The sequence below is a fragment of the Echinops telfairi genome, unplaced genomic scaffold, assembly GCF_000313985.2.
Source record: "Echinops telfairi isolate 266 unplaced genomic scaffold, ASM31398v2 ScPeMD7_7473;HRSCAF=8511, whole genome shotgun sequence".
Classification (NCBI taxonomy): domain Eukaryota; kingdom Metazoa; phylum Chordata; class Mammalia; order Afrosoricida; family Tenrecidae; genus Echinops; species Echinops telfairi.
This window is the reverse complement of record NW_022111377.1, coordinates 8,993,118-9,018,276: the sequence shown is the minus strand read 5'-3', so window position 1 is coordinate 9,018,276 and position 25,159 is coordinate 8,993,118. Positions and strand designations below refer to the sequence as shown.

Below are 25,159 nucleotides of genomic sequence, written 5' to 3'. Positions count from 1 at the left end.
TTCCCACCTACACTTGTTTAAGTCTATCATTATCTTCCTACTTTCTGGAGCATTCTACAGTAAGCTGCCCTCTGATCTTGCTAGGCCTCTCTTCATTGATAACCTGATCTCTGCCTCTGACAGCTCTGGATTTCGGCTTTGATCCCCCTCCCCCTCCTGTTTTTATTCTAATTTCTTCACCTTAGCATTTCAGGTCTCTGCTCTCCATTCAACATGTGGAAATAATCATTTAACTTAAAGACCTTTATCCTTACTCTCTTTTCAGAGCTTTCTTCACGTTTGAAAATAAACATGTTGGACCACTTTCTGGCATCTTGAAAAGAGCCGAGCTTTTTCCTTTCCTTGAGCCTCCCTTTTAGGACAGTTCTACTATCTTTCTAGTCTGGCAGGAGTCTGCCTCCTCGTCCCGCCCCACCACTCCTTCCTCCCAAGAGTCTCCAGCTTGGATCTATTACCATGGCAGGATCCGAAAGGACACATGCTTTGCTTTCACATGTTACAAACTTTTCTCTTGCTCATAAATCCTGTCACTTAGAGTGACTTATTGGTGTTTTAGAGTATATGCCAAGCCGTTATCATTTACAGTGAAATAAAGTTATTGTAGAACGCATCTTCTAAATCAGTTCTAAATATCTAGGATCATCGTCATGTTGTTTGCTTGTTTCTTCTACCTGTAGCATTGTTTTTCCTAAGGTGCATTTGAAATTCCTTCCTCAAGGTGTGTGTGTGTTTCCATAGTCCAAAATCCCTATTGTAGGGAGGGAGCATATTATGACCCCTTTCCCCTGATCCTGTCCTTCACATGTCATGAATCTCCTATTTTCTTACCTATAATGATGACCAACGCCTTTTCTCTTGTGTGAGAAAAGACGTCCACTCCTCTGTGGAGACTGCTATTGTCCCGGCACTGTCTGCAGGTCTACGACTCAGGTGCTTCTCATACCAGAACTTCTCGGAGAGCCAACGTGGGCTGCTTTCCAGAATACCAGAAATCTGGCTTCCAGTAAAAGACGGGAGAGCATTCTTTCTCACGTGTTTCCATTCCACTTGGTTACGTAGAGACCACAGCAGTGATCATTTGAGCTATTATCTAAAAGAACTATTAGCAAAAAAACCCCACAAAAGTTCTCTCCCAAGAACTCGGATCACGCACGAAGCCTTGGGAATGGGATGTCAGATCCCAAGACAAACTCTCTCCTGTGCTTATCCCACCGGTCTTTCCATTTCAGTGGTGCCATGGGCTAAGTCCTCTGCCATGACCTCTTACTGCCCTTGGAATGAGGTCTTCACAGAAACCACCTCAAGTGGATGCAGATGCTTTTGATGGACCCACCTGTCTGTCCCATCCACCCAAAACACTCTGCTCTTTTGAGTCCTAGCAGGGAACACTACCTAGAGCCAGAATGTAGGCCCTGCTAGCTCCATTCCCTTCTCTACTCCACCCTTCCTCCTTACTCAGCAGACATTAAATATCAGTTCCCTTCAGATGAAGCCTCTTCCAATTCCTCCATCATTAATCCCTCTACCCTCTGAATTTGTGCACAATGTAACCAGACCACAAGTACCTTGAGAGAGTGAACTTTGTCCCCTCCATCTTGATCTCCGCAGCAGGCACGGTGTGGGCACAAAACGGGCTCCTAATACTTGCTAACTTGATGAGTGACGATTAAATGAGTGAATACATGATAGAGTTCGACCAACATGCAAAGTTCTTTTTGTCCCCTCCTGATCTGCTCTTCAAAATAAACTCCATTTTCTCCGTTGACCCGAATCACATATCAAGTGTGATTTCCAAGAATTTGGCTGTCTTCAGATAAACGCCCACATTCACCGGTGTTGATTTGGAGCCAAGGTTCCCATCCAGTGTGTCCCCCTTTGTGGCCAGGAGCCTTGCAGTGCCTCTCATGCTGCCACATGCTCTTGCTCCCCTCAAAGAAGCAGTAGGTGGTTCCCCTTTTCCTCCTCCTGTGGCATTTTTATGGGAACAGTCACTTGTGGCATGGATCAGTCCCATGTGGCAGGTGGTAGGTAAACAACTCTTAGGAGAGCCCGTTAGAGAAGCCACATCTTCCGTATCGCCTTCTTTGCTCCTCGCCGTCGCCTTTTGCTTTTCTTTGCCTCTGCTTCTGCAGCAGACTCCATTCTGCCCTTGCCCTTTGACTTAACTTGCAGCCAATTTTCACCTGTTGTGTGTCCTTGTCCAAAGTAGGGAGGAGCAACTCAGAACTTAGCCTAAACTCGTTTCTTTACTCACTACTATCTCTTCTGTACTTCTTCAATACGTTCTTTTGGGCCACCCCCCACCCCTCTTCCCCGCCCCTTCCACTTCTTGAATGAATGCTGTTTTTTCTAGGGCTGTACCTTTTCTGAATCATCAAATGGGGTCTCTTCTCGGCATGCAGTACTCAGTCACGGATGAGGATCTTTTGATCATCTCCATATTCCTTAAGAGATGAGGTCAAGAGTTTTTGTTCTCTTCATCTTCATCAATGGTTTTCTGTTTTGATTCTTCTCCAACCTCCCTACCACCGAGCACAATTCGGAGTACAAAGCCCTCTACAGTATCATCACTTGATTTAACTTGTTTTATTTATTCCAGGAAAGCTGAATTCTATCCCAGCACGACCTCTACTTAGTCACGTGACTTTAATCAAAGCATGATCATCCATTCATCTAGTCAACAGACGTTTTGTCGTGATTCTTTGGTCCTGAGTCAATCTAAATTCATCATTCTAAATTGACCCCAGGTGTTGGAGTAGAACTGGCCAATAGGTTTTTCTAAGCTGTGATCTTTATGGGAGCAGAGCACTAGATGTTTACTGAATGTCTATTCATTGCCAGAGGCTGTGCTAGATCCTGAGGAGACAAAATATTCTCTTGCTTTTAAGACCTTTGAGCCTGACAAGATTCCCTTGACAACCAGAGCCGATTCCCTGGGGAATGAGAAGAGGACACTGCTTAGCCTTCAGATCTGGATCTGTGAGGACAGCTTGTCCTATGCAGCATGAAGGGCATCTGGCTGGGAGATAGGAGACTCTTGCGAGGTCCACTTTTGCCACTCACTATCTAGTTGTATAAGGGCCACAGTAGTACAATGGTTAAGCACTTGGTTGCTAAACAAAAAGTTGGCTGTTCAATCCCACCAGCCACTCCATGGGAGAAAGCTATGATGATCTTCTTTCACAGAGATGTACGGGCTTGGAAACCTAACGGAGCAGTTCTAGTTCTACTCTGTCCTAGGAGGTCAGTTTGTCAGAACTGACTCAATATCGAGTTTGGTTTACTTTTGTTGGCATTTGTAATGTTTGTTAAATGATTAAATACTTTGAACATGTCTTCTTATAAAATAGGGAGTTGGACCAGATGGTATCTTCAAAGATTCTTGAGCAGTGGAGAGCTCTTTTTGAAGGAAATCGTATTCATTAAAATAACAATTAACTTTTATTGGGCTCTGTGTTCCAGATGCTCTTGTGGGCCTTTCCATGTATTAATTCACGTTATTCTATGTTCCAGGTGTCATTAGTGGGCCCATTTTATTATTGAGGATCTGGGCTACCAGAGTTGCAATTGCCCAATACCTGTAAAGTTAAAAGCAGAATTGTACTTGTAGTGATGGAAGGAAGGAAGAAGATGGGGCAATCTAGGGCCCTCTCCTCCCCTTCTCTTGCCTCTTACAGAACCCCTGGACTCCCTCTAGAGAGTACAAGGGTTTCAGTAAACATAGTTTTAAAACCCTGTAGCAAATAACTTCGAAGCTGACTGTGGTAAAAATGGAGTTGCACTTTGCCTAAGCATTACTCTACCCCTAAAAATCATTCATCCAGGTCCTGATCTCACTTTCTAAACCTTCTACCTTTCTCCAAAAGCTCACATGCTTACCAGTGGGCACACATGTTCAACAAAACGAGCCACGTGAACATGTATGTACATACACACACATATACACACAATTTTTCTGCATTACGCGCTAAGATTTTCTTCACAAATATAAACTTCAAAGGCTTGGAACTTAGAACAAAAGCTTTTCCTAACTCTTTGTAAGTCCCGCATCCTTCAGGGAGATCAACTTGTTCTTTTGAAGATCATCATCATGCCCTTTTATGGATGGGGCTTAAAGAAACAGACTACCCTACTGAGTCAGTTATCAAGATCACCTCGGGATAAAAATATTTGTGGCATGTGGTCCTAGCTCCTCAGTAACACTGGTCCATTTTGTATATTCTGTTAGCCAAAATTATCCCTAAAACAGCAGATCAGGTTTAGAAGGCTGATTGATACCGACAAATGAGGTCCTTCAGAAATAGTACACTTTCTCCATTTTCTGTTCTCCTCCACCTTCCCTCAACTTTCCCCTCTGCTTCCCAATACTAACCCCAAGCCCCTTCATCCGTGACTACCTTTGATTCCCCTACAGGACCCAAACCCACACTAAACTAACTAAATCTGTGCTCCTAGGATTGATTCTGACTCACAATGACCCCTTAGCACACAGTATACTTGCCTGGGTTCATAGAAGTGACTGTCATGTCTTTCTTCTGAGGAGAGCCTGGCAGGTATGAATCAAATCTATAGGTTAGCAGCCCAGCACTTAGCCATGGCACCCCAGGCTCCTTCCTCTGCTATTCAAGAAGAAGCAACGCTCTTCTTGCTATTCTCAAAGCGGATGAGTTTGGGAGACCATACCTGGGAGAAATTACCTATCAGCTGCATACATCATAAGAAATAGCCATTTTTTTCCCCCAGAAAGGCAGGAAGCCTGAGAATAGGTTTTTTAACCTGTTTGGCTACTTTGATCCCGAAAATTATTATGAACCTGTTTTGGTTTGGGGAGATTATCTAGTCCTAATTTAATCTAATGCACTTTCAGGAATTTGATACTTTTATGTTCTTTATGATGCCGTTTGCTTGGGTCCATGGATTTGGGTGCTTAAGGAAACTTAGGGAGCTGGTGTCAACAGTTGAGGCAGCTAATTCAAACTTGATCGCACTGAAAAGGCAGCTTCAGCACAGGGTGAGGACCCCCAAAGCTAACCCAACAGTCCAGCCAGTTGGTGAAAAAAAAATTTTTTTAAGAAACTTTGACATAAGGATGCAGTAAGCCAAGTAAGCCCAGGACATCCTCAGAAGCATCCGATCGTTCAGCTGCCTTTGCACCTGCCAGCCTCCATCCTGGAGGTGAGATGGGGAAAGCAAGGCCAAGCAAGAGGCAACATGAAATAACTCTTGAGAAGCGTTTTTATGACAACCATCTAAATCATGATCTATCTGATTATGTGGCTTATTTCAATTGAACTAATCACAGCTGGGATCTAGAATAATTATCTCCTCCCTCAGCTTCCAGCCCCATCCAGGACTGAGCTCTGTGTCAATCCCCATGATTCATACAAGATGGATGCAAAATCTTCCCAAGAGTTGGACCATGCACTTAATCTTGAACAGTCTATCATTGGAGCTCAGCTGAGACAAAGTAGAAAAGGCAGATCCCCTGGTTTCCACCAAAAAATGTGAGACAATTACCTTGCCCCTTGGCCCCATGGTCAGTATAAATTACATATAAAGTAAGGCATCTTTATCATCAGGTCAGTCCTAGCCTTGAAAGGAAGAAGCAGCAGAAATAGTTGCTCAACACCAAGTACACAGTAGCAGTACCATTGCCGTTCACGTATAAGTTTATGTGTATGTGCGGTGTGTGTATGCCTAAATGAGTTTTATTAGCTGGCAAACAGTTGCCCTGACTTACAGCAACCGAACAAGTTACAGAATAGAACGGCTCTGCAGGATTTTCTTGGCTGTAATCTTTACAGAAGCAATTGGCCAGCCTTTAAACAATTTTTACACAGAAGTACTGGGTGGGTTCAAACCACCAACCTTTAGGTGAGCAGTCAATAAACATCCTATAGAAGTGCTTCTCAAAGTACTGTCTGCAGACCAGCAGCATCAACATCACTTAACTGGGAGATTGGTTAAAAGTGCAAATTCTTAATTTTTAACTCATCTACTGGCTCAGAAACTCTGGGCTTGGAGCCCAGCAACCTGTGGTTTAAAATACCTTCCAGGTGATTTTCCCACCAGTCTGTCAGTCTGTTGTTCTGTGGTGGCTTGTGTGCTGGACGCTATGGTATAGATACCACTGCGGTCACCCATGGTGAACAGGTTTCAGCAGAGTTTTCAGATTAAGAACAGACTACACAGAAGAAATAGGGGTTCACTTCTGAGGGATTAGCTGCTGGAAACCACATGACTATCAGCAGAACATTGTCTAGTATAGTGCCGGAAGATTGGAAGACACTCAAAATACAACTGGGGAAGGGCTGCCTCCTCAAATTAGATGTGGCCCTAATGATGTGGGTGAAGCAAAGCTTTCAAGACTTTCATTTGCTGATAGAGCAGGACACCAAATGAGAAAAACAGCTGCAAACATTCCTTAAAATTGGAATGTAGAATGTACCAAGTATGAACCTACAAAAATTTAAAGTCATCAATATGGAATGGAATGCATAAAGATGGACATCCTAGGACATTCCATCTGTATGCATTCCACTCCATATCCGACTCATCTCCACCAAAGTTTGACAACTACCTTAAAGCAGGAGTCCCTGTGAGATACAGTAATGAAAGAGTTTGGCTGCTGTGTTAGGCCGGGGAGACCAGAGAAACAAATCCAGAGACACTCATATATGTGTAAGAGAGAACTTTATATCAAGAAGTAATTATGCATCAATAAAGCATCCCAGCCCAGTCCAGATCAAATCCATAAGTTTGATATTAGCCCATAAGTCCGATATTAGCCCATCAATTCCTCTTCAGACTTACGCAATGATGCAATGATGTCAAATCCAGGAAGATCAGTGGCTGGTGAGTGGAAAGTCCTGAGGATCCAGTGGCAGTGGATGCATCTCCAGGGCTCTGGCTGCCATTAGCTTGGCTGCATGTGGTACAGGAAGGTCAAGCACAGAGAGAGAGTGTTTCCCTCCTGGAGGGAGGAAGAGTTGAAGTTCCCAGAACCCTCATGAGAAGGCCACACTCACAAGGAGGGATCACCAGGCTTTGACCTGGTGGACAGGCTAAACTCCGGCCCTACAGTCTTTTATCAAGTTGACATGAAATTGTGTTAACTACCACAGCTGCTACTTAAAAGGTTGCCAGCATGTGCTTCTGCAAATCCAGGCACGAATGGTCACTTCTGAACAGCCTTACCAATGACAAGTCAGTAATAATAATTTTTGACGCCTATTGCAAAGACCCTGAAGTTTCATCATGTTATAATCCAGATGAGAAGACATATCCTAAGACTAGAAATGATTAAGGAGCTTACTTTGGAGATATGTTTGGGAGTTAGGGGGATTCTGAGGAGGTGGTGTATTGTAATACTCATTATGCATGTTTCATAAATTGACCTTCCAGTCATACAAAAATTGCTCACTCTCCCACAGTACAGTTGGAGTGTACTTGACTGTGCTCCAGTAAACAAAAGTGCCTTGACCCTGCTCCAGGAAACTCCGTCATCATTCCAGGATTCTCTTGCTGTTCTCTATTCAGAATCCTCCGGATCTGTCTCTCTCTCGTTTGGGTTTGACACTTCATTTGGACCTGTTTGCCCAACTTCTAAATTCAGCTTTGAAACTGGAGTGTGTCTTTCAGATCAACTTTATCTACTCTCTAAAAACCTCAAAACCACTGAGTCCAGTCTAATTCATAGTGACCCTTTAGGAGAGCATAGAACTGCCCCATATGGTTTCCATGACTATAATCTTTACAGCAGCAGACCACCACATTGTTCTCTAAACTGAGCATTTAACCACCAATGCTGCTTCTGTATTGGAAGAAATACAATGAGTGTTATAGTTCCAGGCAGAATGCTCCTTTAAAAGTGAGGAGGGCAAGTATTTCTCCGGTTTCTAGAGAAGGGCATTATGCTTGGTTAAAAAAAAGTTTTTAAAGCAGCTGATTCTCAATGAGATGGAATGAGACAGTGATTGTATCATTCCATCCCAATGGGCTCAAACACATCCACACATCAACAGGACCTGGCAGTGTTTTGTTCTGTGCACATAAGAGGAAGGCTGATTCTGACTTACTTCCCTGTTGTGCCCCCAAGGCAGGACAGGCCCTGTGTCTACTGGACTTCACTTGGATGGATGGAAGAGGGTGACACCATCATGAAAGAGCAACGCTGGCTCTACCTGCATGAGAGGGAGTGCTTGGATCTCAGCCACCCTTCAATTCTTTGATATTTCCTCTTATGATATTTACACGGGGAGAAGCAGAAAATAAGCAAGTGAACAAATAAATGAGCCAGCCTTTTCAAACCTTTGATATGTTCTAAAGGAAATACAATAGAAGGTCTCGTGGAGACGTGAATCTGATTTTCAACTGAAGCTGATAAAGAGGGAAAAAGAGTTAGCCTGCTGTTGATCAAAATACTAGAAATATAACCTAATTTAAGGGTTAGTTTGTTGGAAATCCAAAATGGAACACCCCCTCCCTTACAGTAAAAATTCCTTTTAAGCTTAATTAGTAGGGCTGTTATAAACCAGAAAGGTGGTAAGCAAGACCATTCAGATAAGAAGCCAGACAAGAAGAGGTTCCCCTTGAGACTAACAATGGAGCATGAGGCCTCTGGGGTGATGATTTTGTAGCCTTGGGAGAAAAGCAGGTTTGTAGGTATAGATAATTATTTCCTGTGATCATTGCAAAACTGGCCTTTTTGTTATATATAGTTCAGGGTATATAACTTACTTGATTTTCAAAGCCATAGCAAACCCCACTGTTTCCTTCTCTCGGATGCTTGCAGCATAAACTTGGTGGTTCCCCAGTCAACGAGATCTCTGTGGCTGAAACAGTGACAGACGATCCCAGACACTGGTTCACAGCAACAAAGCGACATCAGAGTCACTATCTGCAGGTCGGGAGGAAGTGTTCGGGGTGGCGGAACAGGTCCTGCAAAGACAGGTGAAGTGGGAATCAGGCTGGAGTGTTCAGAAAGCTGGACGTCGGCTGACATAGCTGGATCATAGTGATGCCAGGGGATGAGGATGTGGTGACAGAGAATAGGGCAAGAAACAATTGTGTAAAGCTCACATGGCCACTGTTGAGAGTCTCAATTTGATTTGAAATCCAGAGAGAGGCCATTATAGGATTTTGAGCAAGAAACAGCATGAATTAAAATGAAGGGATATCACTTAACTACCCAAACTAGTGGCTAACAATATCTGGAAGGATGAAGGGTGGGGGAGAGCTCTGGTTTGAAAATAAATCAAATTGGTGTGAAGAAGCGTAGACAAAGTGGAGACCCCAAACCCACCTGTACGATGTCCCTCAGAAGGCCCATAGGGGAGGGAAGATATGTCCAGGGTTCAAAATAGCAGTGATGAAACACAAAACTATCCTCTAGTTCTTTAATATTTCCTCCCCTTAATTTATAGTCGAAGTTTTACCTCATTAAACTTGTTAGACCTATGAATATTCATTTGTATAATGAAGATCATTCCATGTATGAAATCCAAGATAGATAAAACCATCAGAAATAGTAATGGGAGCAACGATTCCCTGGGGGTACAGGAAGAGAGGGAGGGTAAGGGGGCTAAGGGGAAACGGATAGCAAAGATGACTATATAAGCCTACTCGAGGGGAACGAATTACAGAACTGTAGGGTAACAGATACAGTTGACAGTGTAAGATATGGCACAAAAACCCTCCAAAACTATAATATAAGACTAAGGGTTCCTGAGGGACAGGGTGGGGGAGGAAGGGGATAAAGGGGAGATGATATCAAAGAGTGCAAGAAGAAAGAAAATGTTTTGAAAATGATGGTGGCAGCAATTGTTCAATTATGCTTGATCTGACTGAATTATGGATTGTTATACTATCTGTAAGAGCTCCCAATAAAATACTTTTTAAAAATACAAAATACAGGTATAAAATAAATAATAGCTCTGATCTGTATTTTGTTGTTGTTTTTCCCCCCAACAATTTTATTGGCACATAATTCACATATCATACAATTGAACAGTTCGATCATTCGATCACATCAAGGGGGATTGTACAATTACCACATCTGTCTTAGAGCTCCCCCCACCAACACCCCCATGGTCACATCCCCTTCAAACTGAGCTGTGCAATCACATTCAGGTCTAGTGATCCTGTATTTTGGAAGAATAGCTGATAATCAGGCTTCTCAAAATTTAAATAAAAATAAATGCATAAAACATCAAAGAGGAGACCATTTATGAGTTGTCATGGTCCTGCCCTGAGACGATCCTAGGGTGACTCAGTGGAAGTATCTGGATCCTTTTCAGAGGTGGAGCGGAGAGACTGATTATAGACTGTGAGGGAAGGGGAGGAATTAAAAAGCTTTTGTTCTGCATTTTGGTCAGATTCTCTAGAAGAATCCTGATGGAAAGGGGGAAAGTGCAGACCAAATACTGATGAAATCTAGATTTCCTGGAACTAATGAGGCTAGCTGAAGCCCGGAAACTATTGCCCTGAGATCATCGTTAAGCCTTAGACCAGAAGTCTCCCCTGATTTATTTTTCCTTTAAAATAAACAACAGTTTAGTAAAGAAGTTCTGCCTTGAGCATTGGGCTCTTTTAAAGAGCCATCTCAATGGGATCAAATTGACAAACAGCATCTTGAGAGATTAGATAGGAAGCTTAGCGGGCAGTAAGTTCACATCAAGAAGGGAGGGGCAATTGGGGAAAGGAGGGTCAGGGGGTTGCACAATTTGAAGGCTATAATCAGTGTCACTGGTTTGTACATATAGAAACTGTTGAATCTGTTTATGCTTTTCTAGGCATGCTTTCAACAAGGACTACAGAAATATGTTTTGCTCTGAACAATTGAGTGAATTGGGTGTTTTTAAAAGAAATGGGGAGGACTGAGTCTGCGAAAGCAGGCCAAGGAGCTAGACCTCTGCTATGTCATGTTCACTGGCATGCCTATTAAACTGTCAAGGGGAGGTGTCGAACCAGTAACATACGAGGTGCTCAGTGGAAAAGCTGGGATAGAGACATACTCCACAGCAAGTTTATCGTGATATTGTCCTACACTGTGAAGGCATTTGTGGCAGATTAGTCCCAGGATCCGCTCGTCTCTTTTGCAGTTGCTAAATAAGAAGGAGGAAGGTGAAGCTGGGGGTTATACAAGGGAAAGTTTAGATGGGCCTCCTAACCTGGAAGATCTAGCTTCGAGTCCCCGTTCTCAACTCGCCAGCTATCTAAACTTAACTCATTTGCCAATTCTCATTTTCCTCATCTACAAAATGAAAGGACAACTGCTTAATGACTATTAAGTGAACCCATATATATGACATTGTCAAGGTTTATATTTACAGTTGGGAGGAGAGGGAACAAGCAGGTGAGCAAATGTTAGGGCTGGTGGATCACTTTATCATGAGAAAGAGAAAGGGAGTATCCCTTGGCTATTCTGGGCACATTTGTATTAGCAGGATCCTAGGAGAGACCTTTGTTGAAAAGGTTGGGGAATCCTGACCACACCTTTCTCTGCAACACCCAACAGAGGAGGCACATTCACAATGGTGCGCAAAAACAAAAACAAACACAATTTTTTAATGAAAGCTATCATAACAATTCAGAGGGATAATAAAATCATGCAAGAATAAAAGATTCACTCAAAGGTTAATTTTTTAAAAAGAACCCAAACCCATTGTCATCAAGTCAGTTCTAACTCATAACAAACCGATATAGGGTTGCTGAAATGATAAATCTTTGTAGGAGCATACAGCCTTATCTTGCTCCCTTGGAATAGCAGGTGGGCTTGAACCACCAACCTTCAGGTTAGCGGCCCAATGCCTTCCCTCCAGCACCACCAGGGCTCCTCCAGGGCAAGATCGACAGTGGATTTTAATGCAGCTGAGTGAGCAAAGTTTATTTGTATGGTTTCCGATTCTACACTGTAACTAACATTTAATATATGACCACTGGAATTTGCAAGTGATATCAAGGAAATATATCCACAATTCTCTGAAAAGGCTACTTGAAATGCTTCCTCTTTTCTGGAAGTGTGTGAAATGGATTTTCATACATTTCAAACTAAACGCTACTTTGTCACAGATAGAAGGCAAACGCAAATATGCCTCTATTAAGCAAGAGGTTAAAGACATTTGCAAAGCTGTCACTTAAAATTTCATTCTTCTCCTTATTTTTCAGTTTGGTAAATGGAGTTATTTTTCACACAAAAAAGATATAATTAAGTTAACATGCAGTGGGTTTATTTGGGATATTTTTAAAAAATGCAGACATACCACCCCAGTAAAGCAGAAATTGTGATAAAATGGATGTCACAATAAAACCAGTCAATACGAATTGTTTTACTTCCCAGAACATATGAAAGTTTATTTACACTAAACTCTAGTCTAATACATGTGCAATAGCGTTATGAAAAAGTCGGATCCAGGAATGATGAAGCTATAGAGACAGCGAGTAGAATAAGGGTTCCTGGGGAAGGGGGCCCATGAGGGGGGGGAGGGAAAAGAGGAGCTGATTCAAGGAGTTCAAGAAGGAAGAGAACGTTTCGAAACCGACTGTCACAGCAATTGTACAATACTGCTTGATACGACTGAACTATGGCATGATATGATATCTGTATTAGCTCCCAATAAAATGATTTTGAGGAGGAAACAAAGAAATGAAACAAAATCAACAACTTTCCTGTTAAACCCTCAAAATAAGAAAGTTTAAAATATTATGAGAATTCCCAAAATGTGATACAGAGGTAAGGCTGCCACAAAAGTAGTTAAGAAGTGCACTGTCTGTGGAAAATGATCAAGCGAAGACCAAGAAAAGAACATGTGCATGTATGTGAAGGTTTTTATGAAACGGTCAAGCTTTAAGTTCAAGCATAATAACTGCTGATATATATGCCCCCTCTAAACAATTATATTTGGAGTCTGAAAAGAGCATTGTGCAGGGGAAAGAATCCATGTGCCAAGGAGAAAGCCTGTGGAAAGAGAAAGGCCGAAACTCACGGGACTCAAAAACATCCCCTCTGTCACAGTTTCCCAAGCAGCGAGTGGCAGGCATTTGGCCATCACCACACAATCCTTTGTGAGTGGCCTGCACAACTCTGTTAAACTCTTTGCCGAGTTCCCTTTCAACACAGAAGAAGGCTGGCTTTTTGAGTCACTACGTTAAGCCCCAGAAGCCAACAGACACCTTGGCAGAAGGCAAGAACATCTTCCTGTCTGACCTTGAAGTTATTTGTCTGCCAGTTGCTTCAGACATGAGCTTCCTGTGACACCAGGCCTTGGTTCTTTCAGAGACTGCCTGGTATGCACTCAAGCCCAGTCGGTGCTCCTTAGACCTCCCACTGTTGCCCCTTTAATACAACACTGCTTAGCAGCCTCTCTGCAACTAGGGAGCACCGCTGACAGGCAAATGGAAGACAATGAAAGTATTACTTCTAACATTATAGTTTTCTATGCATAAGGAGCCCTGGCACTGTGGGGCCAGGCAAGCATTGACTGTTAATCACAAGGTTAACAGTTCAAACCCATCAGCAGCTCTGAGGGAGAAAGTGGAGGTTATCTATAAAGATTTACAGATTCAGAAACCCTGGCTCAAAAACTCCTAGGGTCTCTGAGTCAGCATCAGCTCCATGGCAGTTGTACACCATAGTCCAGCAGTTGTACACCACAGTCTCAACCTGTGGGTCACGACCCCTTTGGGGGTCCAACGACCCTCTCACAGGGGTCACCCGATTCATAACTATAGCAAAATTACAGTAATGAAGTAGCAATGAAAATAATTTTATGATTAGGGGTCACCACCACAGGAGGTGGTACTAATGGGTTGAGGCATTAAGAAGGTTGAGGACCACTCCTTAGTCTCATATTTCCGAGAGGCCTGGCCATCATGCTGATTCTGGCTCATAGTGAGCTAATAGGACAGACTGGAACTACCTCTGTGGCTCCAATGTTGTAACTCTTTCCGGGAGCAGACATCCTCATCTTGATGGTTTCGAACTGCTGACCTTCCAATTAACAGCCCAACTCAGAACAACTACGCCCCAGTGGGCTAAATGACTAGATTCCTTGCATACTTCAGTAACCTCAGAGAAATAAGATACTGGGAGGCCATTAAAGAAGAAAGTGTATTTTATCTGACATATTTTTAAGTCTTCATTTATTTCCCTGATAAATTAAAATAATAAATATTTAGTAGTTAAAAAGAGAAAATACACAAAGATTCTATATGTATAACAATGTTAAACCTTAACCCTCAACCCTGGTCTAACACAAACCTTAATCCTAATCCTAACTCTTAAAAAAAAAGTTAAAAACATCTGTGATCCTGCCTAAGGTATTCAATACAAAGAGATTTTTTTTCATTAACATGTGTTTCATCTATGAATGTGTCCAGGTATGTATATGGGGGGGGGGTGGTTTGCTTCTTGGGCAAATGGGACAGGACCCCCCCCCTTCCATGGTTCATGGCCTGTGGCAGAATGCTGATGGCTCAGCCATGCGAGCTGACGAAGCAGTGGCTGGCCTGTCTCTCCGCCTGAGATCAATGGACACTGTTCCCTGGCTAAAGCTGCAGAAGACAGCAGTTGCAAACTTTCCGGTTACTTCGTGGTGCCAACCGTGTCCTCCCCTCCTGTCTGTGAATAACGTGGCTGATGTGTTAGTGCTTCTTTGTAAACCTTTAAAGCATAATGAACTGTCCCTTTATGTAATCCTTTCATGTGCAGGCTATGAAGTGCAGGGAATGTATTTAAACCTGCTTCGAATAAAGTACCGGGCCCTGGAGTGTCTAGACTGCAGGGTCCCTTGTGCCTCAACTTTTGGCTCTCCCTTCTTTATATGTTTTCTCCTTTCAGATCATACCCTCTTAAATGCATTTGATTTGTAAAATAAGAGCCAGTCTTTATATTACCTTACGTATGTACATGTATCTGTTCAGTGAATAAAACCATATCCTATACAAAGAGGAAGCTATGTACACAATTTTTTTGTACACAATTTTAAAAAATTCAATCCATCATGACATTTTTCCATATAATTATCAAGGTTGACTATTATTTCATGGTATGGATGAAAGATAAGGTATTTACCTATTCTCCCACTGATGGATATTTGGGATGGGATTTAGAATGGAGATATTTCGATATTTTTAAAGTTGTTGTTGATGGTGGTGGTGTAGAATTCTAATGCTAGGGCATCTATCTACCATGTACAGCCAAGCGCCCTGCTCAGACGGTGATGTACAGGTTCCCGTATCCTAGGCTAGACAAGAGAAGAGAGAGGAGGATCTCACCAGAACGTTAGATAAATGAGGAAACTACCAAGAACCAATATTTTTCTTAAGCCTCATCCTGAACAGAGCTATAGCGATGTGCTCTATAAAGGGGGGTGACTCTCACCCCACTCACCACAGATGTCAAAGAAGGAATACTTCATTACTGTCTATAAAATAGAGATTAAAAAATGCCTCATATGCAAGTGAAAGTTGGACACTGAATAAGGAAGACTGAAGAAGAACCAATGTATTTGAATTATGGTGCTGGCGAAGAATAATGCAGGTGCTATGGACTGCCAAAAGACAAATGTATCTTTGACGAAGTACAACCAGAATGCTCCCTAGACGTGACGAGGGCCAGGCTTGTATCATGTACTTTGGACACACTATCAGGCATGACCATTCCCTGCAGAAGGACATCACACTGAATGATTCAGTGTTCCAAACAATTATGCCTTCTGCTAGTAATTGAATGGCGGGCTGGCCATTGGAACCTACCCAGAGGCACCTCAAAAGAAAGGCCTGGCAATCTTTTTCTGAAAGGTCCCATACTTGAAATCCCCACGGAGCAGGTCTAGTCTACACACCTGGTGTCAGCATAGAGTTAATAGCTTCTTTGGTTTTGATTATTAATTACAAATCAACTTTTGCTTGAAATAAACTTATTTGTCCTGGAAGACAAGTCCGCTTGTTTTCCTTTTTTTTCCTTCTCTTTCTTACTCCCCCCGCCCCATTAAATTCAGCCACTCAGACCACTATTTAGGCTGGAGGGATGATAAAGAAATGTAGAGGATTTTGTTTGTTTGTTTTTAAAGAAACACTATGTATACAGCCCATCTCAAGAAATGAAATCAACAATACCCTGTTAATCCCTCCATATACGTGGTCCTTTCTTTCTCTGCCCTCCCCCATCCTTCCTCCCTCCTTCCTCAATCCTGCCCCCCACCCCCAGGCCTGGCCTCCTCATAGTCTTGAAAGCCTTGTCTTTTGGTGTGTAAATCACGTTTCCTTTTCTTTGTTTTTCCTGATAATAATGGTGTTGTTAAATATTTATCTTTGTAAGATCGACTAAGTGTGTGAAGCATAATGTTCTCTAGTTTTATCCATGTCTTTCGGTGTTTAAGAGATGTGCCAGTGTTTTTTAATGATGTGTAATATTTCATTGTATGGAGGTACCAGAGTTTATCCATTTCTTCATAATGGGGTTTTTGATTGTTTCCATGTTTTTGCTATTATGGAAATTGCTGCAATAAAAACAGATGTGCCCATGTCTGTTAGTGTTGTTCTTAATTTCTCTAGGGCATAAACCCAGTAAAGGGATTGCTGGATTATAAAGTACTTGTATTTGCATTTATTTAAGGAACTTTCTGCTGATGTCCGTAGTGGCTGTGCAATTCTAGTCTGACTAGCAAGGTAACAGCATTCCAGTCTCTCCATCTCCTCACTAGCATTTATTATTTTCTGTTGTATTGAATTTTGCTAAAAGGATCAGTGTGAGATGGTATCTCATTGTTGTTTTAATTTATATTTTTCTTATTGCTAATGGATATGAACATTTTTTCATACGGTTGTTGGCCACTTGGACGTTGTCTTTGGTAAATTGTTTACTCATGCCTTGTGCCCATTTTTTTAAATTGGGTTATTTGTATTTTTCTGATTGAGATGTTGTCGTTTTCTACAGAATTTGGAGAGTAGCCCTTTATCTGATGTATTATTACTAAATATTTTTTCCCAGTTTGTAGGTTCTCTGTTGGCTCCTTTGATGAAGTGTTTTGATGTGCTTAAATGTTGTATTTTTAGTAGGTCCCGGCTCTTTATTTTGTCTTCTGTAGTGTGTATACTTTTCATTATGTTTGGTAGTGTGTTTACGCCTTATAGTAGGGTCCTTAAGTTTGTCCTAATTTTTTCATTGACAGTTTTTATAATTGTGTGCTTTGTATTTAGGCCTTTGATCCATCTTGAGTTCATTGTTATATATGGTATGAGGTATAGGTCCTGTTTCATTCTTTTGCTGGTAAAGATCCAGTTTTTCCAGCACTATTTATTGAAAAGGCTCTCTCTTCCCCACGTAAGGCATTTTAGTCCTTTTCCAAAGATTAGGTGTCTATAGGTACTTGGTTGTATTTCAGGGCTCTCAATTCTAATCCATTGGCCTTCATATCTACTGTTGTACCAGTACTAGATGCTTTGCTTACTGTGGCCATATAATAGGTTTTAAAGTCTGGGAGTGAAAAGCCTCTTAGTGTTTTAATAGTGTTTTATTTACCTTGAGTTTCTTTCCTTTCCATATAAACTTGGCGATTGGTTTTTCCATTTCATTGAAAAATTATGGTGGGATTTTGATTGGAATTGCATTGAATTTGCTAAGCATTTTTTGTAATATTGACATTTTCATAATGTTTAGTCTGCCCATTCAGGAACATGGTGCCTTATGCCATTTGTGTACGTTTCTGTTTTGTTTTTGCTTCCAGCCTCTCCCAGACAGGCAATGAATCCTGGTCAGAACCTCTTTCCCATCCCTACCCCTATAGCCATGTCATAGTTCTGAGGTCTATGTAAGGTGAAAAAAGGTGGGGGTGAGGGAAAGTGAAGAGAAAGTCTTTGGTTTCTGAGGTGCTTGTCTACACAACTGAGATAACATATGCCCATTGTCTCCTTGCCGCTTTGGCACAATCCTTGGTCATAGGACTCTATTTGGAGGCTGCCCAAGGCTCTCTTTCCCTAGATGCCTCACACAGCTGCGCTCTCAGTGATTCACTGCCTCATCCCTCTGTCTGTGGGTATGGAGTGCATAAATCTCTCTTCTCAAGGAGAGATTTTTTTTGGGGGGGAGGGGCATCCTTTAGCTTTCCTGTTTCTCCTTACTCCTGCCCAAACCCTAAGGGTCTCAGCTTGTAGGTACCACAACTAAATGACTGAAAGGAATGTTTTATAAGTAACTTCCATTTCTCCCTTACCACCAAAACCCACTTCCAGACAAGGAAATATAGAATGTTCCCTACTTGATATGGAAATTCAAAGAAGAAATAAGGAAGAAATGAAGAAGGGAGGGAGGGAAGGAAGGAAGGACGGACAGACAGGAGAGAAAGAGATGCAACCCCATGTGTGTCAAGAGTGGCACTGTGCTCCAAATTTTTTCAATGGCTGATTTTTCATGAGTAGATCACCAGGCCTGTCTCCCAAGGTCCTTTGGAGTTCACTTGAACTGCCAACCGTTCGACTGACTGTTCAGTTCACTGAGCATTTTTACCACTCACGGATGAGAGATAGATAATTAGATATAGAGATAGACTAATAGTTTCTCTAAGTACACATATTAATGTATATGTTTGTATATATAAATATATATACACATGCACCATATTTTTTCAAATAGAATGTTCTCGTGTAAATAAATATGCACACGCACATAATATGAACATGCATTTATAGCGTGCATGAAGGTCCTTAAGTTGTCCCTAGGTTTTCATGAATGGTTTTATAATTGTGTGTTTTACATAATATGCAGAGAGTTTCAAAGTTTGCAAATGAAAGCATATAAACACGCATGTCATTTATATAAAATTAGAGTGTGAAAAAAAATTAGTTTGTGCATGCATATGTCAAGCTATTATTTTATCATGTTCTTTTCTCAGAAAACCTATGATTATTTTGTCTTTTTTAAAATTTTAAGCCATATACTATCCATTTTTGGATAGTCTTAATGTTTTTTTTTAAATCATTTTATTAGGGGCTCATACAACTTTTTTTTTTTTTGAGGGGCTCATACAACTTTTATCACAATCCATACATACATCAATTGTGTCAAGCACATTTGTACATATGTTGTCATCATCATTCTCAAAACACCTGCTTTCTACTTGAGCCCTTGGTATCAGCTCATTTTTTCCCCTCCCTCCCCGCTGAACCCTTGATAATTTCTAAATTAGTATTATTTTGTCATATCTTACACCATCCGACATCTCCCTCACCCACTTCTCTGCTGTCCGTCCCCAAGGGAGGAGGTTATATCTAGACCTTGTAATCTGTTCCCCCTTTCTCCCTCACCTTCCTGATACCGCCACTCTAACCACTGGTCCTGAGGGTTCATCTGTCCTGGATTCCCTGTCTTTCCAGTTCCTATCTGTGCCAGTGTACATCCTCCGGTCCAGCCGGATATGTAAGGTAGAATTGGGATCATGATAGTGGAGGGTGGGGGGAGGAAGCATTCACTAGAGGAAAATTGTATATTTCATCATTGCTGCACTGTACCCTGACTGGCTCGTCTCCTCCCTCAGCCCTTCTGCAAGGGGATGTCCAATTTCCCACAGATGGGCCCTGGGTCCCCATTCCGCACTCCCCCATTCACAATGCTATGACTTTTTTTTTTTTTTGGTCTTTGATGCCTGATCCCTGATGATGGCAACAAATGTACAAAGGTGCTTCACACAATGGATGGATGGATGGATTGTGATAAGGGTTGTACAAGTCCCCAGTAGAATGATTTTTTAAAAAAGAAAGCAGAAAATTGGGCTCAAGCTCTTTGGCCAGGTTCATATGTTCTGTGTATTAATATAAATACATATATATTTGTGGTGGTTATTTTAAAAATAAATTTTTTTAATGGGGAAGGTTGAAGTGAATTGGAATCAAGCAAGTCCAAATTTTAGTAGAACAATTTATATTAGTTAGTGCTCAAGGCTTGGAAATAAGCCTCTGTTCTCTGGAATCAATTAGGCAGTGTCTCTGCCCTCCTATTAAGGGTGTGGGACTTTATTTCTAGAGTCTGGATGCGGCCCCTTTGGCCCTATGGTTCTGGTCTGTCTTACAGGACAGCAACTCTGCTCTTTTGGTTTGGGGAGGCCCATTCTCCTTGTCCAATAGAGTGGAAACTCTAACCGTTCAGCTCCAGTAAGCTCTGTTCGCATGCCCCTTGGGCACGGGAGTCCTGCTTCCTCAGCTTTGGGTGGCAATTCCACACCCCAGCACATGGTAATGGCAGTCTCGCACTCCAGATCTGAGTCGACACATCTAGCAGGCTGTGGCCACATCCTTTGAGACCCGAGAGTTCATGACCCCGTCCATTGAAAAGGAGACAGCTTTGTTTCCTGTTCTTTCCCCAGTCTTGCTGCTGAGCTCCAGAAATGGCTCTTTTCTTTTCTTGGAGGACAGCAGATGTAGCTGCTGCGGCTTGTTTGCTGCCTGTAGAATTCCAAGAGCCAGGCAGCAGCATCTTTCTTTCTCTGGCCTCTTCAGTCTAAATCAGCGATTCTCAACCTGCGGGTTGCGACTGCTTTGCGGGGTTGAACGACCCTTTCACAGGGGTCACCTGATTCATAACAGTAGCAAAATGACAGTGATGAAGTAGCAACGAAAAGAATGGTATGGTTGGGGGTCACCCCCACATGAGGAAGTGTATGAAAGGGTCTGGCATTAGGAAGGTTGAGAACCACTGGTCTAAATGGATGAGTTTTGTATTGTGGTACTTGGTTAGATTCTACAGTCACAGGCTTAATCTTTTTTTTTGTATTTTAAAGATTGTGTATCTATGTTCTTGATGAACATCCCAAGTCCTTAGTTTGTACAACTGAATTTTCCAAATCTTTAAATTTTGTTGCCTTCTGCACAGTTTGTTTTGAAGTCCACCTTTTCTCCTCATCCATTTTCTAAAGCAGCAAAATCACACATCTCTTCTAAGTCTTGCTTGAGAATCTCATTACCCAAATATCCAGTGTCATCATTTACAAATTCTACCTTCCACCACCAAACATTTAAACATAATCCAGATGAATCCTTTGCATTAAAAAACAGCCAGTTTCCTCTATTATCTAATCACATGCTCATCGCATTCCTTTTATTTTTTTAAAGAAGATTTTATAGTTTATTAATCCTCTGGTGAAGAAGCCACACCCCATCACAGATGAAGCCCTGTCACAGTCTTCATTCTCTCCTTGGCCTTCGCAGGCCCCCCGACCGTCTTCCTTCTCTTCTCTCATTCCTCGTACTGTTTTCTTAAGGTGTGTTTCCTCTCGTGTTTTGCAAGTCTATGTTTGGGTTCAGTTTTCTTTGTATAGTCCAAGGAAGCATAAATCATACCAGAGTTAGTCAGTCTCTCTGCCACCTAAGTGAATTCGATATCCAACTACAAAGGTGACATTTGGTGTGGTCTTGTACATTTTGGATAATATTCCTCGAATTTCTGTCTTAGGTGCTGTTGCCTGCCCAGGGTGAATACCAATGGCTATTTGTTTCTGAAGTAGTTGGTTGGCCCTGAGCTTCCTGGTCCAAATAGGTACTGTCATTCAGGGTGGCGGGCAGACACTCAAGAAGCCAGGGAAGAAAAGAAACTCATTCTATTTTTTTTTTAAAGCTTCACCCAAAGCACATTGACGGCCCACATTTCTGGCAGCATTCTGGTGCTGGTGCCATATGTATTCTCTAAGACAACAGAGACTTTCTCTAAAGCTCTCCTTACTTCCTTCTGGGCCCTTGCCAGAACTGTCTTTGATGTTCCCAATTCTAGAAACAGGTTCTTCAAGGCAATCTACCCTTTTACTATTAGGCACCTTAAAACTCTTCCAGCCTCTACCCACTAGCCTAATTCCCAAACTGCTTCCATATTTCAGGAATCCGGTACCAAATTCTGACTTAGTTATCTCTTGCTGCTATCACAGAAATATCACAGGGGATTGCTCTAACAAACAGACGTTTCTTCTCTCATAGTGTAGGAAGCTAGATGTTCGAATCAAGGCACCATCTCTAGGGGAAGGCCGTCTATTCTGTTGACTTTGGGTCGAGGTCCCTATCTCTTGAGCTTCTGCTTCCTGGTTCCTTGGAGATTCCCATGGGTCTTGGAACTTCACTTGATTGTTTGGTCTTTTATTCTAATCTCTCTCATGCCGCACTGACATAACAAAGAAAACCCATTCTCAAATGGGATTATAACCACCGCCGTGTAGCGTAGGATTAACAACAGATTTTGAGGGGACATCATTCAATCCAGAACACATAACGAAACTTGACCGCGTATCCACCCAAACTCCTTTCCCCACACCCAATAAAGTAAACAAAGGGGAGTCTCCATCTTGCTTTCCCACTTCAGAGTTTTTGGTCCCCCACAGTGGAAGCAACTCCTTACATTGTGGGCAATCATTTCCCAAGGCTTCCTGGTTTGGGGGAAGTGATTCTCTGTACGGATGGACTTTCAACTCCTCTTTCTTGAGAATGTCTCCTTTCAGAGCTATTCGTTCCTTCAGCCCTGGCTCCATGCCCTCCGGGGTGCTTAGTGATTCCCCTTGCTCATTACACTCTAGGGATTTTTCCATCAATGTGAGAATACAATTTGAATTATTTACCATGTCAAAGAAGGTTGGTCTTCATGCCCCTCGCTCACTGCCACAGTCACCCTGACCTCTTTGCTGTCCTGGACCATGCCAGGTCCTCTCCCACACTGCACTTTACATTTGCTTGTAGCCTCTCTGCCTGGCAAGTCCCTCCCTTTCCTCAAGGTCACCCTCATCTCAGAGAGGGGCCTTCTTTCACCGTCCTTATAAAAATTACCTCCGCTCTCATCACCTTTAAAAAATTTACCTCATAGCATTTATTCTTTTAAAACTCGGTAAATACCCAAAATCATGAGAAAGACTAGGCTTACTAGTTCAACAAAGACTGGGCAGACTCTCCAGACACCGGTGATTTGTCACCCTTCGGGTTTGGAACGGAAATCACCTTCATGTTAGAATAATCAGCCACCAAAGATCAAAAGGGGAGCACTTACCCCAGGGCAAAGTGCAGAGGGTTAGGAATGAAGGAGGGGTGGAAGAGGAAACACAGGAAGGAAGCGGGGTAAATGATGGTGCCCACTGAGAGGATTGCAATGAAAGAGTTAAAAGAAAGTGTGTCTGAATCATGTCATGTAAAACTGATGATCTACCTGTCAACCTTCACCTGATTCACAATCACACGTTTATTTAGTTTTTAAATCTGTCATCATGTTGTTTGGCCTTCTCTATTAGTGTAATTAGTGCACTTGCCGACTAGATGTCTGGTTGATGGAAGGTACATTTCCAGAGGACTGGTTCCCAGCCTAATTCGCAGCCTCTGGAAAAGTACTGCACGTAGGAAGCCTTCCATGGACGCTTGTGGATGAACATACAGATCGGAGATTATCCTCTGCATTCGTGTTTATTCTGGAGACAAGAAGACCTTCGGATTTTCTGCTCCCACCTGGAGGGAAAGAAGAGAGAGGGGGGCAGGGGACACCCCCTTTTTTTGGACCTCTTTCTTTAAAGATCCTTTGTCTTTTGGAAATCAAAGAAAAGACGAAGAATGGATGTCGTTTTCATCAGAGGCGATATCTGCTGTTACTCTTCAACACACGTTGACAATTGAGGCGAAGAAAGTACACAACATCAGTTGGGGAGACTAGGGGACAGGTGGAAGATTGGGGAGTTAGGGAGGAAGATAGGAAAGGGGGGAAAACACAAGTCAGTTCTCTCCCTGTAAACCAGCACACCTTCGTTGACAGTATTATTGCAGGTAGTTAATCGAGGCTCCGTCTGATGTCAGGATGGAAACCTGACTGTCTTTCACAAAAAGAAGTGCTGGCGTCAGCTCAATTAGCCAACCAACCGTGTTCCCACTTCTGGACTCGTGTCTAAACAGGACCAGGCCTCCAGGCAACCGCAGGGCGGAGGAGTCTTCGAATGGCAGCCCAATTGCCAGACCAATGGTGAAGGAGGACTCTGCCCCTTCTTAAGTGCCAGTGATTCAAGCCAGGGCTAGAAAACCAGACCGGCGGCCCGCCCACTGGATCTCCCCTTGTCATTCCTGAGCGTGGGAAGCATCGCCCAGCCGGCTGCCAGTACTGAGGGGCCAGCCAGAGCTCAGGAGCCCAGGTCCAGGTGCAGCCCCCCCGAGTAGCATGGCTGACCAGCTGACAGAGGAGCAGATCGCAGAGTTCAAGGAAGCCTTCTCTCTGTTTGACAAGGATGGAGACGGCAGCATTACCACCCGGGAGCTAGGCACCGTCATGAGGTCCCTGGGCCAGAACCCCACAGAGGCCGAGCTCCAGGGCATGGTCCGCGAGATCGATGCCGACGGCAACGGCACGGTGGACTTCCCCGAGTTCCTGAGCATGATGGCGAAGAAGATGAAGGACACAGACAGTGAGGAGGAGATCCGGGAGGCCTTCCGCGTGTTCGACAAGGATGGCAATGGCTTTGTCAGCGCAGCTGAGCTGCGGCACGTGATGACCAGGCTGGGGGAGAAGCTGAGCGATGAAGAGGTAGACGAAATGATCCGAGCAGCGGACACGGATGGAGACGGGCAAGTGAATTACGAAGAGTTTGTCTGCATGCTAGTCTCCAAGTGAGCTGGGCAGAATGGCTGCTCCAGCCCAGCACAAATGCTTGTCCTTCGTTTTGCACTTGGTGGCAAGTGTGCGTGTCTCCAGCTGTTCTAAGAGCCCCGGCCCTCATAAGTCTCTGTCTGTTCCTCTAGCTACACCTAGATGCAGCTTCTTCTCTGGCTAGTTGATGCAATCCACCTTTCCGCCTCGCACGTTCACACCTACCTTCTCCTTTGATAGTCTCTCTCTCCCACCTGCTCATTCAAAACGACACCGCCTGCTTCCGTGCCTAGCACACAGTGACCTCCGTCCATCACCTGGGAGCCGAAGAACAAGTGGCATCACTCCGCATGGACAATGAGCAGGGAAGGCCGAGTCTGAGACACCGACCCTGCCATTCATGGAGATGTGAGCAGTGTGACTTCCCAGAGCAGTCTGACCGTGACCTCAAAGGGGCTCTCTCAGGGTGGGGACCAAGGTACCTGGGAGCCCTCACCGGGCCTGAATTGGTGAAGACTTCATCCGATGCTGTGCCATTGACCTTGGAGGCTGGTGGGCAGCAGACACGCTGGT

At 43.1% G+C, this 25,159-nt stretch overlaps 1 protein-coding gene across 1 annotated transcript; it reads left to right on the top strand.

The window, feature by feature from the left end:
- Positions 1 to 24,160: 24,160 nt before the first annotated feature.
- On the top strand, positions 24,161 to 24,610 carry CALML3 (calmodulin like 3). Its single transcript, XM_004712618.2, has one exon. The coding sequence runs from the start codon at positions 24,161 to 24,163 to the stop codon at positions 24,608 to 24,610; it is 450 nt and encodes a 149-aa protein (XP_004712675.1).
- The last annotated feature ends 549 nt before the right edge of the window (positions 24,611 to 25,159 follow it).

Bases quoted from the DNA above. Each gene is read 5' to 3' on its own strand.
- CALML3 (XM_004712618.2), top strand. From the start codon at position 24,161: ATGGCTGACCAGCTGACAGAGGAGCAGATCGCAGAGTTCAAGGAAGCC.